General features: G+C 41.4%; 1 protein-coding gene across 2 annotated transcripts in view; it reads left to right on the top strand.

The window, feature by feature from the left end:
* The window catches only part of LOC127412977 (glycine receptor subunit alpha-4-like), a 66,191-nt gene extending 48,106 nt beyond the window's left edge, over positions 1–18,085 (top strand). Inside the window, exons 6-10 of one of the 2 annotated variants that reach the window (XM_051649737.1) lie at positions 4,985–5,122; positions 5,613–5,827; positions 7,584–7,733; positions 12,770–12,880; positions 17,761–18,085. In XM_051649737.1, coding sequence (XP_051505697.1) covers positions 4,985–5,122; positions 5,613–5,827; positions 7,584–7,733; positions 12,770–12,880; positions 17,761–18,054 — 908 coding nt within the window. In that variant the 3' untranslated portion in view covers positions 18,055–18,085. The remainder of the gene's footprint in view (positions 1–4,984; positions 5,123–5,612; positions 5,828–7,583; positions 7,734–12,769; positions 12,881–17,760) is intronic. The other variant, XM_051649738.1, reaches the window with a different exon arrangement.
* Positions 18,086–21,308: the final 3,223 nt, after the last annotated feature.

The raw sequence follows: 21,308 nt of genomic DNA, 5'->3' as shown, positions 1-21,308 counted from the left end.
GATTTCTTTTGCGATAAACCAAAACTTATGCGACAAAGTGTTTTTTTAGGCATGACATCATTAGGCACACCGTTTTTATCGATAAAAGGCCATTTGAATGGAAACAGGCAGAAGACGGCAAATTTCGCTCAATTTGTTTTACGCATTTTCACTTTGTTGATAACAAAATAGCGCGAAAAGTGGATGGAAACGAGGCTAGTGATATAGCATCCTCTTTTGTTTGTAAAGTGTCCTTCTTTATTACCTTGATAAAAGGAAGAGGAAGGAAAATAAATAGACTATTCACCACCCCCGTGCCCTCTGAGCAGATAGCATCTTAACTCCTGGAACCAATTTAAAGGATATCAATAATGAAACTTTCATTTTGTGTCCCCTTTATTATGTGACCCACCTCAGCTGCCCTAGGGGCTTTTTAATTCCACCTCCTTTAGACAAAAGAATTCCCCTTTTCAACCAAGAGCAGAGCCAAATTAGGCATTGATTTAATGCAAAAATGCACTGCAGATGCCACTTAGCTCTGAGTCTGGATTTGTCTGTGGGATTATTTGATTTGATTCCCATTTAAGTGTAGTGACCTCAAACAGCACCTGAAGTACATTTTACATTCAGTGATATGGTTTAAAGATTTAGGGGATGGGCTACACCTAGTGTCCTCTGTATGTCCACTACATTTACTCAAGGAGAGGAAAAAGCCCTCTTCTCTGGATGCAGTTAAAATTGCCCTCTTCCAAGAAATAGGGGCAGACAGAGAGAGAGAGAGAAGACACAGGAAGATGGGCAGGTTTACTGCCTAACAAAGCCTTTACGGAGGGCATAATAATTTCAGATTAGACAAGAGCATCTTTTTTAAGGGATTTGAAAGGGCCTGCTGAACACTGTTTTGACAAGTGTTGGGACACAGCCGAGGGGTGAGATCACCTTGGCTAGCAAGGACATATCCTAGAAGAGAAGTGTGATGCTGTTGCTGTTTCCCAAGATGCAGAGATTAAAGTGAGGGCACAAGCAAACAAAGGAGGAAAGTACAATTTTGGACACTGGATGTGCATCAATGTTGTCCAAGGAAGATGCATTGTCAAGGATTTTCGACCATTTTAGGGGTAAGGATAGAAACTGTTCCACCAAAGGGAAAAAGAATCATGACCAAGGCAAGAGATTTGGATAAAGAGTGGAGAAAAGTGCCTTGTGGCAAATTAGAGAAATGCAGGATTATTCTACACACAGAATCTGTAACCCTTTGGCGTTAGGGTCCCAAAAATGCATGCTTTTTAGGTATTATTCACAGAGATTTAATAAACTGGCACTTTTATGGGTTAAAACGGGCATATGAAAATGGCCATGACATTCTTGCCCAAACATATGATACATGATAAAAGTGAGGTCAGCCTGTTTCACCCTGACCTCAAATGACACTAGAAAGCATTAAATAAATGTCTAGAAATTTACTTTTCAATATTTTCCCATTTGAAGAGCTCTGTGGCTGGTTTTAGACCGTAATCTAGTCCATATCACCAGTCTAAATCTTTGGGCATGGCTTGGGATCGATGCATTTTTCACACAAGGATAATCGGAAGATTTTCCAGATGATTACATTGCATCCGGAAAGTATTCACAGCGCTTCACTTTTTCCACAATTTGTTATGTTACAGCCTTATTCCAAAATGGATTAAATTCATTATTTTCCTCAAAATTCTACAAACAATACCCCATAATGACAACGTGAAAGAAGTTTGTTTGAAATCTTTGCAAATTTATAAAAAATAATAATAATAAAAAAATAAAAAAATCACATGTACATAAGTATTCACAGCCTTTGCTCAATACTTTGTTGAAGCACCTTTGGCACCAATTACAGCCTCAAGTCTCTTTGAGTATGATGCTACAAGCTTGGCACACCTATTTTTGGGCAGTTTCTCCCTTTCTTCTTTGCAGGACCTCTCAAGCTCCATCAGGTTGGATGGGGAGTATCGGTGCACAGCCATTTTCAGATCTCTCCAGAGATGTTCAATCGGGTTCAAGTCTGGGCTCTGGCTGGGCCACTCAAGGACATTCACAGAGTTGTCCCGGAGCCACTCCTTTGTTATCTTGGCTGTGTGCTTAGGGTCGTTGTCCTGTTGGAAGATGAACCTTCGCTCCAGTCTGAGGTCCAGAGCGCTCTGGATCAGGTTTTCATCAAGGATGTCTCTGTACATTGCTGAATTCATCTTTCCCTCGATCCTGACTAGTCTCCCAGTTCCTGCCGCTGAAAAACATCCCCACAGCATGATGCTGCCACCACCATGCTTCACTGTAGGGATGGTATTGGCCAGGTGATGAGCGGTGCCTGGTTTTCTCCAGACATGACACTTGCCATTCAGGCCAAAGAGTTCAATCTTTGTTTCTCATGGTCTGGGAGTCCTTCAGGTGCCTTTTGGCAAACTCCAGGCAGGCTGTTATGTGCCTTTTACTGAGGAGTGGCTTCCGTCTGGCACTCTGCCATACAGGCCTGATTGGTGGAGTGCTGCAGAGATGGTTGTTCTTCTCGAAGGTTCTCCTCTCTCCACAGAGAAATGCTGGAGCTCTGTCAGAGTGACCATCGGGTTCTTGATCACCTCCCAGACTAAGGCCCTTCTCCCCCGATCGCTCAGTTTGGCCAGGCGGCCAGCTCTAGGAAGAGTCCTGGTGGTTCCAAACTTCTACCATTTACGGATGATGGAGGCCACTGTGCTCATTTGGACCTTCAATGCTGCAGAAATTTTTCTGTACCCTTCCCCAGATCTGTGCCTCGATACAATCCTGTCTCAGAGGTCTACAGACAATTCCTTGGACTTCATGGCTTGGTTTCTGACATGCACTGTTAACTGTGGGACCTTATATAGACAAGTGTGTGCCTTTCCATATCATGTCCAATCAACTGAATTTACCACAGGTGGACTCCAATCAAGTTGTAGAAACATCTCAAGGATGATCAGTGGAAACAGGATGCACCTGAGCTCAATTTTGAGTGTCATGGCAAAGGCTGTGAATACTTATGTACATGTGATTTTTTTTGTTTTTTATTTTTAATAAATTTGCAAAGATTTCAAACAAACTTCTTTCACATTGTCATTATGGGGTATTGTTTGTAGAATTTTGAGGAAAATAATGAACTTAATCCATTTTGGAATAAGGTTGTAACATAACAAAATGTGGAAAAAGTGAAGTGCTGTGAATACTTTCCGGATGCACTGTATCAATATATTTTGGGATTTTTCTGATATAAATAAGGCTACCTGTTGCACAATATTCAGTTTTTTTTTTTTTTTACTTATTTCTCAACACAACTTTAGTCAGCAGAGTCAGTTAAAGGGTGTCGCACATCGGATGTGTCTGACGGATGACATGGCGTGTTCTTAAATTCAAAACAATTATTTTCTATGAAGGTATGTACGCACACACCACGGGCTCGCCGTTTCTCGAAGCTGCTCAAAAATCTGCAGTGCCACGGAGCTCAACTCACATAGTTTTCCATTCAATTCGACCCAAGTCATTATCAAATGACAAAGATTATTTACTCTAGCCATCAATAAATTATATATTGTGTACACCAGTATGCATCTTTCATATAGCCTACACAATGTATTTTCAGATACAAGTATGTTTTTTGGTAGTTTGATAGCTTGAATGAAACCTCTTGAAAGATCCATACAGAGAAATTGCATAATAATTTCTAATCATTCAGTTTGCGTAGTTTAAACCAGTTTCATACATTAACCTGCAAACTCATCCATGTCATTTTCATTCTTGAAGAAGTGCAAAAACCTTTGTAACTTTTGTGTTTATGCGTTGTGCCTTGCAACCTGCTTTAGTAAATGTTATATCACCCCCTTGTGGTCTCGCAACGCTATTACGCCAGATATTCAGAAGATGCCCAACTGAGTGAATTGGAAAGCACGCAAATTATGCTTCTAATTTAAATGCCACTAATGTTAAATATTGATGCCTCAAAACTGATAAAATAACGTGCTGATCAGTAATCGATATATCGATATTTTATGACAAGCATACCTTTTACTGTTTATCTCTATTACATGACCATATGGAACATGAACAATTAAAACAGAAAGGGAAGCATGAGACCATACAGTCCATCAAGTGTAGAAATTGAAGTGTGGCAATCAATGGATGGATGGCCCACTTACACTGCGTCTGCCACATGTCTGTTCAACAAACATTTTTTGTAGGCTATAAATATGTATTATGGGCCAATTATATTGCATATAATACATTCTGGACATTTGTCTGTTTCTGTCCTGGGGCTAGAGTAGGACAAAAACATTTCCTCATCTTAGAACAACATTCATTTTCCTCTAGCTAGTTTGACGAGGGCAATCTCGATTAGGATTAAGGACAATCTGTGTTCATCCTTTTTTAACGGGTTTGTTGTTTTCTGGCAAGGTTTGAAGATGGAGGGGGGATGGAAGGTTTGTGAATAATAGATGCCTTTGTAAATCCCTGAGGGTCTCTGATAGACATCAATATTATTCAGATTTGTCAAGTATTCTACATTGTTACTGCATGCCTCATGCATTTTTAATAGGTCCCTAATCTCACCGTATACCATGAAGGGAAAGATCTGTTACAGAAAGTGTGAAGAAATTGAGGCAAAGTGGCATGAATGAACAAGAAAGAGAGATTTCCACTCGATTGCTCAAATACGTCTTGGTGGTCATACGTGAATGGTTGTCTGTGCAGAGCCATACACAGACAGAGCATCTATTGGGTAATCATCAGTGGTTGCAACCCAAAACTGGTAACATTTTTCACTGTTTAAAAGCATAATGGTCCTCTGCTCTCTGTACCAGACCTTCTATCTACCTGTCTGCCACTTTGGTTGGTTGTCTGGCAGATGAACTTTACATGGGAAACAAAGTATGGGATGAGTGTTGAAGCTTGACAGGCTCAATTCACACTTTTTCAACAAATATGCTGTATATTTTTCTATCTCATTCTTTCTCCCTTTTCACAGTTGGCTACACCATGAATGATCTAATCTTCGAGTGGCTTTCTGATAGCCCTGTGCAGGTAGCGGATGACTTGACTCTTCCCCAGTTTTTACTGAAGGAGGAAAAAGATCTTGGCTACTGCACCAAACACTACAACACAGGTAAACTGAGAAACCACTATGACATTCACATCATGCCAAATTATACAGTATGTATACAATCTACAAACCAACATCCATCCATGTTGAAAAGCAGGGAGACTGCTTGTGAAACTCACTTTGAGAGGTTGAATCACTTAGCACTTTTATAAAGGATCTCAAGACACCTGTTAACTAGGGTTTTCCTTTATGCCATCCATTTTTTTCTCACTATTTGGTCTGTTTAACTTAATTTCATTTTACTCTGCCCATTTTATTCTCTTGTATCTGCTTCCATATGTTTGCATGTGAATGTGTTTTATATACATATCCTACATGTCATCTGTAAAGTACTTTTTCAAGAATTTCACACACCATTGCACTTGTGTATATGGCTGTGTGACAATAAAGTGATTTGATTTGATTTGACTTTGTAAGCAATGATAATAAAAAAAAAAAAGAAAAAGAAAAAAGTTGATATATAAATAAAATTTTACTTTTCTCGTTCTCCAAGGTAAATTCACCTGTATTGAGGTGAAGTTTCACTTAGAGAGACAGATGGGCTATTATCTTATTCAGATGTACATCCCCAGCCTGCTGATTGTCATCCTGTCTTGGGTGTCTTTCTGGATCAACATGGATGCTGCCCCTGCTCGAGTGGGCTTGGGTATTACCACTGTGCTGACCATGACCACCCAGAGCTCAGGCTCACGAGCCTCTCTACCCAAGGTAACAAAATCACTCTAAATACAAACAGAGAATCAATTCGGAATCAGAGCAGTTACAAAGTATGGGATAATGAATAACAAGACAACAATCAATGAAATTCAGGGTTGCAAATTCATGATGAAAAGGGTAAGAATAGGCAAAGTGTACATTTTAATGATTAAAATATAGGAACAAATGATATTGTACTATTAGCTAGGATGTTGAAGAGCACTTGTTTCTGTTTACAAAAATAAAAACCAGGTTCACCTCAAAGTAAACAAAATAGACTTCATGTTGAGAAGCCTATATTAAATTAAACTTGACTCTGACATTTTATGTATATTTATGAATAATTCTATTCTGAAAATGAAATGAAAACATTCCTTACGTGAATCATGTTGATTCGAAGAACAGGAACATTTCTATATTATGACTCTCCATAACTTCTATGGTCAGTGATATAATTTGTCATTAAAGGGCCTCACCTCAGAAAACCCCACCACTCCTGTCAGACATGGTCGCTGAGCACGCGCAGTAGTGCACATGGGAAATCCCAGTAAATGCATCAAAGTCCCTGCGAACATGCTAGTCAAGCACGCCTTGTGATCAAACGCAAAATAATTATAAGATTGTAAATTTGACATTTGCATGGATAAGCATGGATGGGTTGCGTTATGTCATTAAATGGGGGGTGGGGGGGGGCACTTTGAAATTTTTGAGGTCTTGCCTTGACAAATTAGGAATAAAATTTAAAATTGGACAGGCAACCCCTTTCCTCAAGCACAGAAAATAATCTTCTCACATGAATCAAGTGATATATTTGGAATTCAGAATAGTCACTATGAATCACTACAAATTTAACAGTTTAAAGCAGCCTATATCACCAACATAAGAAGGGTCAAAAAATGCTCTTTTTCCCTTTATTTTTAAATATGGCTGTTTTCAAGGTCAATTTTAACATTTAAAGGGACAAGAAATTATAGTGTAAAATGAGTTGGATGTCAACTGGGTATTAGTTAAAGGAATAGTTCACCCAAAAATGAAAATTCTCTCATTATTCACTTACCCCGATGCCATCCCAGATGTGTATAACTGTTTTTCTTCAGCAGAACACAAATGAAGATTTTTAGAAGAAGACAGAGCTCTGTCAGTTCCTTATAATGGAAGAACACGGGTGCCACCCAAAAATTATAATTCTCTCATCATTTACTTACCCTTAATCCGTCTAAAATTGGACATGGTGAAAAAGATAATTTATATAATGGTGCACAAGTCTCAGTGAGCGGTTACACAGAAAACACATGGGAGAATAGCAGAAAATGTGTAGAGAGTCTAAGTACAACACAGAAAACCTCATTATAGAGAATTTCAAAAACATAACTTGGTAAACAAAGAAGAAAATGCAGCTCTGCTTGTGGATATCTGCTTTACTTTCTACTACATGCCTCAAACGAAACTCTCAATATCTTTAAAAGATTTGATGTCACTAACAAGCTTCTTTTTTTTGCTTTTTTGGAGCTTAAACATTTGGTCGCCATTCATTTGCATTGTATGGACAAACAGACATCATATCTCCTTTAAATTATCTTTGGTTTTATTCCGCGGAAGAAAAAAGACATAAGGGTGAGTAAATGATGAGAGAATTATCATTTTTGGGTGAACTAGTTTTTTTTAAGCCCAAATGAAAAGATGCCTCTAAAATCAACACCGCCTCATTATTCCCAGCAATGCCCCTTTTGATCGCCTATTGACGTTACTGTTACCTCGTGCATCCCAGGTTTCCTACGTGAAGGCCATTGACATCTGGATGGCTGTCTGTCTGTTGTTTGTGTTTGCGGCACTGTTGGAGTACGCAGCAGTCAACTTTGTCTCAAGGCAACATAAGGAGCTCATCAGGCTGCGCAAGAAGCAACGAAGGCAGAGAATAGTAAGTGTGATAAACACATACACACACACACACACACACACACACACACATGTACACACACAAACAAATACAGGCTCCTGTCACAGTGGATTGCACCTCTTCTCATTGTGCGCTGCCACATATCCAAACACTGGCAATCCTACATACTACAGCTGGCTGTCACATCCAGTGTAGGGGGGAATTCAGATTGCATGGTTTCCATAGTGAGCAGTCCCCTATGCTGAGCCCACTGTTTTTGACAGCTTTTAAAGCTTTTCTACAGTCAGTTTCCAAAGGCCAACAACCTGCTCTCTGAATCTAGTTCACAGATACTGACTAAAATGCCAAAGAGCCTTCAAAGTGAAAAGTTGGGAAAATACCCCCAAGGCTTCGGAGAGTAAAATCTCATTGAACGCATAAAACATTGACAGATTTATAATGTAAGCTCTTGAAATACTGAAAAGTGCAATGTTATATCCATCCATTTTAAAGTAATATTGTGTAAAATACTGTAATGTTTGGAAGGAAGTCATGAGAGCTGGATCTAGATGCAGCTAAAGTTTAATAGAAAATAAACCAGGAGTCCAGAGCAGATTAGGCGGATGGCCAGGAGACCAAGGAGACCAGAGCAGATCAGGCAGACGGCCAGGAGATCCAGAAGACCAGAGCAGATCAGGTGAATGGCCAGGAGACCCAGGAGACCAGAGCAGATCAGGCGGACGGCCAGGAGACCCAGGAGACCAGAGCAGATCAGGCGGATGGCCAGGAGACCCAGGAGACCAGAACAGATCAGGCGGACGGCCAGGAGACCCAGAGGACCAGAGCAGATCAGGCGGACGGCCAGGGAACCCAGGAGACCATCTCAGGGTAGGGACTGGATCAGGAGGCCTGGTTGGTGGCCACAGGGCTGAAACAGGGTCAGGAGGCCTGGGTGGTGACCACAGGGCTGAAACAGGGTCAGGAGGCCTGGGAGGCGACCACAGGGCCGAAACAGGGTCAGGAGGCCTGGGAGGCGACCACAGGGCTGAAACAGGGTCAGGAGGCCTGGAAGGCGGCCACAGACTAGAGACTGGAGCTGTGGAAGACTCTGAGGGCGGAGCCGTAGAAGGCTCGAGGGGCAAAGCCGTGGCAGGCGGAGCCATGGCAGGCTTGAGGGGCCAAGCTGTGGAAGGTGGAGCCATGGGAGGCTTGAGGGGCGAAGGTGAAGCCGTGGGAGGCTCGAGGGGTGAAGCCGTGGAAGGTGGAGCCATGGCAGAATCAAGGGGCGAAGCCGTAGAAGGCAGAGCCGTGGGAGGTTCGAGGGGCAAAGCCATGGGAGGCTCGAGGGGCAAAGCCGTTGAAGGCGGAGCCGTGGGAGGCTCGAGACAAAGAGTCCTGGATGACTGGGAAACGACCTCCGTGGTCGTGAACATGGGAAGAGACTTGGGGATGGTTGTGAACACTGGCAGAGACTCTGGAACAACCTCTGTGGTCGTGGGCATGGGCAGAGTCTCAGGAACGACCTCTGTGGTCGTGAACATGGGCATAGACTTGGGAACAACCTCTATGGTCATGAATGCTGGCAGATACTCGGGAATGACCTCTGTGGTCGTGGGCATGGGCAGACACTTGGGAATAACCTCTATGGTCATGAACACTGGCAGAGAACTGGAAACGACCTCCGTGGTTGTGAACACGGGAAGAGACTTGGAAACAACCGCTGTGGTCATGTACACGGGAAGAGACTTGAGAGTAGAAGCCTTTCCTCTCCTCCTCCGGACGGCCAAAGTTGGCAACGCTGGCTCTGGGACGGACAAGGCTTCCAGCTCGTTGGCCGTGGTAGGTTTGGGCATTGGCTCATTGGCCGTGGCAGGTGTGGGCATTGGCTCGTTGGCCGTGGCAGGCATGGGTGTTGGCTCGTTGGCCGTGGCAAGCGTGGGCACTGACAATTTGTGATGGAGGGTCTTCATGGACCTATGCACCGACATCAGTGGCAGATCATTCAACTTGGAGACAGGGGCCGTGGAAGGCTTCGAGACGGGCCGCGGGAGGCTTGGCTGTGACTTGCCATGGAGCAGACTCAGACGTAGCCGTGACACGGCACGAAGCAGACTCAGACTTGGCCGTGACACGGCGCGAAGCAGACTCAGACTTGGCCGTGACACGGCGCGAAGCAGACTCAGACTTGGCCGTGACACGGCGCGAAGCAGACTCAGACTTGGCCGTGACACGGCGCGAAGCAGACTCAGACTTGGCCGTGACACGGCGCGAAGCAGACTCAGACTTGGCTGTGACACGGCGCGAAGCAGACTCAGACTTGGCTGTGACACGGCGCGAAGCAGACTCAGACTTGGCTGTGACACGGCGCGAAGCAGACTCAGACTTGGCTGTGACACGGCGCGAAGCAGACTCAGACTTGGCTGTGACACGGCGCGAAGCGGACTCAGGCATGGAAGGCTCAGAAGCCAGGATTGGGGGAGAGTTTCTATTATTAGATTCACGTATTCCTCCCACGTGTAATCTCCGGTCTCCTGCAATTCCCTCCACTGGCGAGCTGTGAGTCCAATCCGGTATATGGATTTCAGGGTGGAATCATCAAACCCTGTGCGGCAGGCTACAGTACTGAAGAAATGGGAGTATTCCCTTCCACCTGACTCAGTTGCACAAAGTATGCCGCTAGATCCATTTCGTGGTGATTTGTTCTGTAACGTTTGGAAGGAAGTCACGAGAGCTGGATCTAGATGCAGCTAAAGTTTAATAAAAAATAAAGCAAAGTACAAAAACACGGTAAACACTGGAACAAGGCAGAACTAGGAACTAGGAAATAAAACAAATGTTACATCCACGATGGGAACCGATACATGAACAGGAGAAAACACAACAACTCACAAAGTCTAGGTAGAAATCAAGGCATTATATACACAGGGGTAAATGAGAAAATGAAACACAGGTGAGAATAATAGGGAACAGCTGGCAGTGATGAGGGCAGGGAATTATGGGAAGTGTAGTCCGGGGGAAACAGACGACAGGGGCAAAACAAAAGGCAAAACAACAGTGAATCATGACACATACATTTTAGACATAATATGGAAAGTTATTTTGTCTGTTTTTTTGTCTATTTTTAAACAAAGCCAAAGCAGGACCAACCATTGTGTGTCAGAAAGCAACGCAGTGAACGCACAGACTTCCAGTCTATCAGCATCCCAGTGCTTTTGTAGTAAATATTTGCACTCTTGGAACAGTACTTGCTCAGTCAAGAAATATTATACTCTTGTATAATATTCAATACAGAAAAGATCAAGCCCCAACAATCGCATTTAAAACTGCAGGGGCACTTTCTGAGCTGGTAGAACAGCAATTGCTGTCCAAGCTCACAAGCCCATGGAGATTTACGAGTGTGTTTCTTGGATCTGAATCAATAATGAGAGAAAAATGAGAATAACTCTCTTTAAGAATGAAAGAGTTCTCCTCCCCCTTCTGCTTTAAAGAGCTTGGCAGCCATTACTCTTCGTCCCATTCTCTCCCGCCAAGAAAGTCTCTGTCCTGAATGATCAATCTGGGTGATATTGTATCGATGCATGGGTCACTGGCTGAGAGAGCTGTTTGGCTGATGGACCAACTACTGGCCAGGATTAATCAATACAACAAATCCTCGGCTTCATTCTGCCTTAATAACACTACAGACAAATTAGGCCACATGTTCCTGCATTTGCAAACACAGAGAGATCTGTTCTGGAAAAACATGTGTCAGACTTGTAGCTCACTGTACTCTATCATCAGCTTGAGCATTATCCTCTTGACTTTTATCAAGTTTTGCAGAAGAGACTTAAAGATTGTGGCCGGTTAGCTTGAGTGCACACTTCATTGGAGTGTCCCTTAGCAATGTGCAAAGAAGTGAGCACTCACTTGCAGTGTTGCCTAGCAACTTGGATGATGCAGCAGAACACAGGCTTTGAAGCACTTGATTATTGTTGTTCTTTAAAATGCTTAAGTATTTACACAATTGTCAATATTGATGATTTTCAGTCTGCTAAGCCTGTATCTGAATTGCATGCACTTATGCACTCTTTGATGCATTGAACTGTGTAAGAGTGTAAAAGGATGTAAAAGGATATGATCTCTAGAAAGACTGATGAATGTGCTCTGTTGATCCCCAGATGTTAAAAATCATCAGACTGGGGCCTGGGTAGCTCAGCGAGTAAAGATGCTGACTACCACCCCTGGAGTCATGAGTTCGAATCCAGGGCGTGCTGAGTGACTCCAGCCAGGTCTCTTAAGCAACCAAATTGGCCTGGTTGCTAGGGAGGGTAAAGTCACATGGGGTAACCTCCTCGTGGTCGCTATAATGTGGTTCTCGCTCTCGGCGGGGCATGTGTTGAGTTGTGCGTGGGTGCCGCGGAGAATGGCGTAAAGCCTCCACACGCGCTATGTCTCAGTGGTAACGCGCTCAACAAGCCATGTGATAAGATGCATGGATTGACAGTCTCAGACACGGAGGCAACTGAGATTCGTCCTCTGCCACCCGTATTGAGGCAAGACACTACGCCATCATGAGGACTTAGACAGCATTGGGAATTGGGCATTCCATATTGGGGAAAAAAGGGGAGGGGGAAAAAGCATCAGACTAAGGTTCCAATTAAGAGGTATCAGGAGAACAAGAGTGCTTTTGACCTGAATATCAGAACAGCTGTGATTTATCCATAAGTAATCAACAGCATTAAGGACAACAGCATGATTGCGAGTGTGATATTGCTTTTACACAACAGTTCTATTATCATATCGAGCAACTTATGTTTCAGGTAAAATTGTATTTTCATTTTCACCGCCAACAAAAATAGTTCCAAAAGAAGCCTGTCTGAAACTACACAAACACAGACGAGCAGTGATACAAACAGTAAAACATTCTGTTGCTGTTACTGTACATGAAATATCACCAATCTTGGAATGCCTCTTGTCCAATCAAATTAGTGCACTGAAACTAAATATTGTATAAATTGTTGTATAACTTTCAGAGACTAATAATTCACAAAACATTTTATAAAAATGCACAATGTTCATTAACGTTCTTCCTCATGGAGTATCAAGCAAGTGAGCCTGGAAGCATCGACTCGCAACGGAAAGTGAACGAGCTCCCTGGCAACAGCACGAGCTTCAGCAAACTCAACCAGCACTGCAACACCTGCGCCAGGGTAAAACTACCATCTGTTTCCCCATCCTCTCTGCCCATGGGCAAACACTGAGCCCCAGAAACCCAGAACCCCTTCAGTCTAGTTGTTCTCCACACACTTGGTGATGTCTAAATGCCTTTGTACTTTTTCATTCTGTCTTGAAAGTCTTCTTTAAGTGATAAGATGTGTCCCCATGGAAATTCAGTCAATACTTTAGCTTAAGCACATATGTAATATGGAAACTTGTCACCTACCTATGAGTAAAACCAGACAAAATAAAATAGATAAATATATCCCTGAATTTAGGAAATTCATTAAAGGGAGAGTTCAACCAAAAATAAAAATTCTGTCATAATTTACTCATACTCATGTCGTTCCAAATTTCAGGATGTTTCTCACCAAAACCTGTTGAAGACTTGGAATATGATGCATGAGTCACATTGGCTAATTTAATTAAATATTTGAGTCCTTTTTTAAGCTTTAAAGGGAATAATTCCAGGTTCAAAGCAATTTAAGCTCAATCGACAGCATTTGTAGCATAATATTGATTACCACAAAAATTAATTTCGACTTCATTCCCTCCTTAAAATCTGAATTACAATGAGGCATTCACAATGGTAGTGAATGGGGACAATACGTAAATCTTAAAATACTCACTATTTCTAAAGTATAGCCACAAGATGTAAACAATATGTTTTAACATGATTTTAGAGTTATACAATTTCTTACTAACCTTATATATGATTTTTCAAATCTGTTGTTACCATGATGATGTAACGCCATATACACCAAAACCCTAAAATGACCATTCAAAATTACAATATAAACAACTTTACAGTTCAAATAATAAACAAGTTTTAACAAAAACAAATAATATTTAATTTATAAAAGTGCTTTAAGCTTTATAAGCTATAAGCTTTACATTTCTGCCTTTAAATCCTCCAAATTGGCCTCCTCTTCCATTATAAGTGCCGCACTGTAACCTTAATGTTTGCTCTTTTTAAAGAAAAGGAGGGACGAATTAAAATTACTTTTGAGGCTGAACTTGTATTAAACCCAGAACATAACTTTAAAGTGAGTCGCTATCAACTGCCATTGTACTGAAAATATGTGAAACATCTTTTTGTGTGTTCCACATAAGAAAGAAAATTGGATTTGGAACAGCTTGTGGGTGAGTAAATTATTTTCATTTTTCATTTTGGGTGACCTGTTCCTTTTAGAAGTGTGAAAGGGTGTTATACACAAATATGTGCTTATGTTAAGGTGTGCATATCCACCCAATATGGTTTCTTTCTTTTAGTCCGTGATGTTGAGTGGACCCCAGTCTGCAGTATTTTCCTCTCAGTCTGTAATAAGCCCCACACAAATAGAACTGGCCTGTTTTACACAAAAAACATCTAGGTAGCAAAGTTCTTTTTACACGCTTGACGCTTCAGAGTCTGGACACTGCCTGACCTTGATTAAAGAGGTACAGTCTGATCCAACTGTTTGCATAGGTGACATACAATCTCTTTAAATGGGTGCCTTTTATCTTAAACCAAACACATCATTATTCCTATAGGCACATGTTTTACTGGATTGTTTTTAGGTACAAATAGAGGTTTTAATAAAGAACTAAATGAGAACTTAATCTTCTTATCCTCTCAAGGAAAGGGGTAATTTGTCATAGATTGACAGATAAACTGATCCAATTTATATAATATTAGAGGCACAGAAACAGGCCAAAGTACTACATAGTACCCTGCTATTGTTTTAGATATACTTAGATATACAAGTAATCATACACTGTAAAACATTTTATGGCTACTAGTTGCATGACTTTTACAGTAGTATTTCTACAATTTATTACAATTAAAAGACAACTGTATACTGTGACTTCACAGGGAACAGGACCAATAAATTACTGTAATATAGCAGTGCTGTGTTGTAGAATCACAATGATCATTTGTATTTTGTATCTGCAGTGTTTGTTAATTGTCACCATCACTGAGTTTAGTAATGCTGAGTGTTGATATCTTGCGTGCCTGATTGACAACTCATGATAAAATGTTAATGAGCGATAAAACCCACCATATTATAGCCTAGCTTTACAAACATCCCTCCCTCACTGTTAATTTAAAATGAAACTGTTTCTTTACTTTCAAATGCATCATATGGTGTAGTTTATGCTTCATGGGCGACATTAAGTCAACCACTAAATTGATTATTTTTCCATACATTACAGTACAATAAATTGTGTTCTTAAACATAATTGTACCAACTGGGAGAAATTTGATTAGAAATAAATAAGGTCCCATCCAAAGGGAACACTAAACACCATTAAGTTGACTTCAAATGAAACACCATTTTCCCATAATGCAGTGCGAAATTCCTTTTTTCACATTAATTTGTTGTGTTGGGACAGAACATTATCTAGCCTGCATTGATTTTACAGTAAAATATTAAAAACAGTATTTTATTGTAAGAAATTACTGTTAAATCTTGTAAAATCCTGGGATTTTCTTGTACAGTAGATTCCATTAGTATTGATGGAGAAGAGAAAGAAAAAGAGAAAAAGGTGGAACTTTTTCTATTTAATATTGCCCCCTCACAACACATAACAAAGTAATGCAAAGGTGCAAACTTTTGGGGTCAGAGAGAACATCAACTTTTGGAATGAGTCTAATACATTGACGTAAACACTGAAAACCCTAATAAGTTGACTGTACTCATTTGATTGAATAAACTTGTTCCCTCAATTAAACTGAGTAATGGCATCTCCAAAACATATGTAATTAAGTTCAATTAACTTGGTGTTCACATAGAATGAACTTAATTATATAAGTTAAGTAAACTAGATGCAAGTAGACTTAGTCAACAGGGTCCAACTTGACCAAATGGGACACTGATCACACTAATAGTGACATCATACGAAACAAATATTTGCAACAAAACAATATAAATAATACTATAAAACAGCTTAAACCTCTATAAAGTCTTAATTAAAACTATTTAAATGCCCCCATATCTTCCCTTTGACCAAGGAAACATAATAGAGTGCAGCAGTCTGGATCCGGAAGTAAAAATCCCGTTTATTTATCCCATAGACTAATTGATTTTCAACGATAACTTATAAACCTTTAGAGCTACGAGATTGTTCATCGAGTATATGCTTCAGTTGAAGCCATCAGTCTGCACTATTTCAACTTCACTGTTTAAAAAAATCATGTTTGATAGCATAATTCATGGTAAACAACTACATTACCCATGATACAGCAGAGAAAGATCCACCAATCAGAGAACCGCAGCCAACGAAACCCACAAAACATGATCTTGCACTCCCATGACACACTGTGAATGACATAACCGAGTGGTCTCCCTTCACCCTTAAACCACTTATATATTTGTACATATCGGAATATTTTGCAATAAACATAAAATATATTGTTTCTATACATATAATCAACAATAGTTTTATATATACCCATTGTTTTTTATTCAATGACATCATTCGCAATGCTTCATGGGACTGTAGTTTGTGCCCTCATTAAAGATGTTAAATACACAGTCTTGGTCCTTTGTTTTTATGTCCGATTCAAATACTTTTTTTGTCTCAAAACAAATTTTGTGATGTGATTCACCTCGGAGCTTGTTGGTTTGGTTCATGGCTTACAACTCTTTTATGAAGGATTTTATAAAAAGTCTGTGGAAGAAATGAAAGGGAAAAATACTTCCGGAACCCAGACGGCTGGAAAAAGTGGGCGGGCACTGTTGCGCTCTATTAAATAATTCAAACGCAAAGCATTATGGGTATTCCCCATAGCCTCAATTTTGTACTTTTAAGTTTGAGTTATTAACACTTAAAATCTTAAGTCTATAGATTTTTAAGATAAATAAGTTAAATGAACTTAAATATTTGAGTTATGAGCTCAAAACCTGACATTTCAAGTAATACTTAATTAAGGCAACTTGATATTTCCAGTAATGACATCTTTAGGGTTTACAGTGAACAGAATACCCTCTCTGGTTTGTCCTGAGTCCTTTGGTTCTCTGTGGCTGTTTAGCTTATATTTTCTTTTCCTCTCTGATTGCCTGATGGCTGAGAAATTGAAAGATGCATTCCACATACTGGAGTAAATTTAGTTGTTGATCAGTGCCACATATTGTACCAGTGTAAAATTGGTTTTCGTTCAGCCTGATGAATATTCTTTTCACTCTTGGTGTGAATAGACCATTCATCTGTGAATCGTTTCACTTTTCCGTTTGACCTTTGGTGTGAAAAATCTTTACCCTGCCTTTCTGTGCCTTTCAGGGATGTTTAGACTGGGATATACATATATCTATTAATATTCCATAACAATGGTCTTAATAGAATAAGACTTCAATTCTGTGAGTCTGCAAAAGAGGTCTGGTCATCCATTACATGACAATTGCCATTGTGGGTTTTTTGGTTGAGGACCTGTCACATCATGTGGGTATTTTGAGAGATTTATTACTTCAAAGGCCAAATAAGGGAGGCAAATATCTATCTTTGTCTTTACTTCTTTGAGAGACAAAAAAAACATTTTGTGATCAACCATTGCTTCATAAGCTGCACACAATTAGCAATCATAAAAGCATGAAACTTGGTAAACATTTCTTTGATTTTATCAACTGTATTCTGTAACAGTATTCTAGAACATTCTAATTCAGTAGCCCAAAAGACCACTTTAAAGTATGTTATTTTAGTTTTAGTTTTCTGCTCTTCATTTGAAATCTGGCATACAGTATGTGCCCTGAAGTCTTCATATCAGCTGTAATGTAGAACGGCACATTTTTTTTTGTGCTGGGCGAGCAGTGTAGGTCAAAGTTTCTTTATTGCCTGCCACTAAACAACATTTAACAAGAACTGAGAAGGCTTTTCTTCCCTACTTCTGTTAAAGGAGGAGGAGTTTGTTCGGGAAAGCAGGGGCTTTTACTTCCGTGGGTATGGACTGGGCCATTGCCTACAAGCAAAAGATGGGACAACTGTGGAAGGGTCCAACGTGTTCACCCCACCACCCCCTGTGCATGTTTTGTACGATGGTGAGGCCGTCCGGAAACGCTTTGTGGACCGAGCCAAACGCATTGATACCATATCCAGAGCAGTGTTTCCTCTCAGCTTCCTTATATTCAACATCTTCTACTGGATCACCTACAAAGTGCTGCGACACGAGGACATCCATGCCAACCTGTAATCAGTCCATCTCTCCTGGTTACGCCACTTATTCATCTTTACTGCTTCTTTTCTTTACTTGTCTCTTTCTTTGAACCAAAAGCACCATGAAATCCACACTAGAAGTGTATTTCAAAAGCATATTCATGCCAGAAATGCCATCAGTGCTAAAAACTTGTGCTCAGGTGAGACTTCTGGATTTCAAAAAGATTATAAAGTGCCCACACAGACTGACAAGGGGGCTCGTAGATGCAAATGCTGCAAATTCAGTTGGGGACCTGGCTCTCCTCTCGTTCACATCTTCATTTGAGTGAACTGCACTAATATCACTATGTAATAAAATTTTTGTTCCTGGGTAGTAAGTGTTATTTCCTAATTGCTTATGCCTCAAAAGTATAGAAAATGGCTATTATTCCCCACAAACTTTGCTTTTGTGACATTTTAAAATGTACTTATTCCCAATGAGAAAATGGGTGAATTTGTGTTTTTTTGTTCAGAAAAAAAAACAACATATGAATCCAAAATCCTTCTTTATCTGTGGTCCGACAAAGACACCGGCTTTGACCTTTGCCTCAGACAGCTTAGGGAAGAAGTCTTGAAGGTACTTGAAGGCTGCCGACTCCTTATCTAGAGCTCTTACAAATTGTTTCATAAGGCCCAATTTGATGTGCAGTGGTGGCATCAGCGCCTTCCTGGGGTCCACCAGTGGCTCCCACTTGACGTTGTTCCTCTCCACAGAGAACTCAGTCCGCTGTGGCCAGTCCCGCCTGTGGTAGTGCGCCTTGGTGTCCCTGCTGTCCCAAAGGCAAAGACAGCAGGGAAACTTGGTAAAACCGCCTTGGAGACCCATCAGGAATGCCACAATTTTGAAGTCTCCTATGACCTCCCAGCTGTACTCATCATACTTCAAGGCATCCAGCAAGGTCTTGATGCTGTTGTAATCCTCTTTGAGGTGCACCGAGTGAGCCAGGGGAAGAGACGGGTACTTGTTACCATTATGGACCAGCACGGCTTTGAATATTACTTTAGTATAAATACATGTTTTCTCAAATCAAATCAAAATCAAATCACTTTTATTGTCACACAGCCATATACACAAGTGCAATGGTGTGTGAAATTCTTGGGTGCAGTTCTGATCAACAAAGCAGTCATGACAGTGATGAGACATATACCAATTTTCAATAAACATAAGATTTACACAACACAATTTAAAGTCTAATATACACATACACTGTACAGTATACAATACACACAATATAGATACACATTATTCAATAAAATTAAAAAAAGTATATATAGTATATATAGAATGTACAGTAGGTTGTATTGTACTGTATTGACATTCAGGCTGTCGGTTGATAGTAAGTTGTTAAGAGAGAATATAATATAATAATAATATAATTTATGACAGTCCGGTGTGAGATATAAGAGTAAGAGTAATAAAGTGCAGTGCTGATGTATTTTGATCGTGGGAGATCAAGAGTTCAAAAGTCTGATTGCTTGGGGGAAGAAGCTATCATGTAGTCGGCTGGTGCGGGTCCTGATGCTGCGATACCGCCTGCCTGATGGTAGCAGTGAGAATAGCCCATGGCTCGGGTGGCTGGAGTCTCTGATGATCCTCCGAGCTTTTTTCACACACCGCCTTGTATATATGTCCTGGAGGGAGGGAAGCTCACCTCCGATGATGTGTCTGGCAGTTTGCACAACCCTTTGCAGTGCTTTGCGGTTGTGGGCTGTGCTATTGCCGTACCAGGCGGAGATGCAGCCAGTCAGGATGCTCTCTACAGTGCAGGTGTAGAACCGTGTGAGGATGTGGCGGTTCATTCCAAACTTCCTCAGCCGTCTCAGGAAGAAGAGGCGCTGATGAACCTTCTTCACAATGACTTCAGTGTGGATGGACCATGTGAGTTCCTCAGTGATGTGGACACCCAGGAACTTGAAGCTGCTGATTTTCTCCATTGGTGCTCCCTTGATGGTGATGGGACTGTGTTCTCTGTCTTTTCTTCTGAAGTCCACCACAAGCTCCTTTGTCTTACTGACGTTGAGGGAGAGGTTGTGCTCCTGACACCAGTGTGTCAGAGTGTGCACCTCCTCTCTGTAGGCTGTTTCATCATTGTCAGTGATCAGACCTACCACCGTCGTGTCATCAGCAAACTTAATGATGGCATTGGAGCTATGTGTTGCCACACAGTCATGTGTGTACAAGGAATACAAGAGTGGGCTGAGAACACAGCCCTGTGGGGCTCCAGTGTTGAGGGTCAGTGATGAGGAGATGTTGCTGCCTATTCTAACCACCTGGTGTCTGCTTGACAGGAAGTCCAGGACCCAGCTGCACAGCGAGCTGTTTAAGCCCAGAGCCCGGAGTTTCTCATCTAGCTTGGAGGGCACTATGGTGTTGAATGCTGAGCTGTAGTCTACAAACAGCATTCTCACATAAGTGTTCTTTTTTTCCAGGTGGGAGAGGGCAGTGTGTATTGTAGATGCAATGGCATCATCAGTGGAGCAGTTGTTGTGGTAAGCAAACTGCAATGGGTCTAGAGAGAGAGGCAGCACAGAGCAGATGTAATCTCTGATTAGTTTCTCAAAGCATTTGCTGATGATGGGGGTCAGAGCAACAGGATGCCAGTCATTTAAGCAAGTGATTTTTGATTGCTTTGGAACAGGCACAATGGTGGATGTTTTAAAGCATGTGGGGACTACAGACAAAGAGGGGGAAAGGTTGAAAATGTCTGTAAAAACACCAGCCAGCTGGTTCGCGCACGCTCTGATGATGCGGTCCGGAATGCCATCTGGGCCCGCAGCTTTGCGGATATTCACCCGTCAGAAGGATCGGGTTACATCCGCTACAGAGACGGAGAGTGAACTAACCTCTGTAGCTTCGGCCGCGAGAGCTCTCTCCGCGAGGGCAGTGTTATTTCCCTCAAAACGAGCATAAAAAGTATTTAGCTCATCCGGGAGAGAGGCAGCGGTGTTCATGGCGGAGTTTTTAAGTCCATGATGATGTTAATTCTCTGCCACATGCTTCTAGAGTTGGTGATGTTAAACTGTCCTTCAATCTTGTTCCTGTACTGGCATTTTGCTGTTCTGTTAGTTTTTAGGAGGGCATAACTGGCTTGTTTATGCTCCTCCGCATTCCCGGAATTAAAAGCAGAGGTCCGCACATTAAGTGCCGCGCGAACATCGCTATTTATCCATGGCTTCTGGTTCAGATACATCCGTGTTGTTCTGGTCGGAACGATGTCCTCCACGCACTTTTTGTTATGAAACACATTACGC

The sequence above is a fragment of the Myxocyprinus asiaticus genome, chromosome 22 (genome assembly GCF_019703515.2).
Source record: "Myxocyprinus asiaticus isolate MX2 ecotype Aquarium Trade chromosome 22, UBuf_Myxa_2, whole genome shotgun sequence".
NCBI lineage: Eukaryota > Metazoa > Chordata > Actinopteri > Cypriniformes > Catostomidae > Myxocyprinus > Myxocyprinus asiaticus.
Note: the sequence above shows the minus strand (reverse complement) of the source record. Positions and strands in the feature narration are given on the sequence as shown.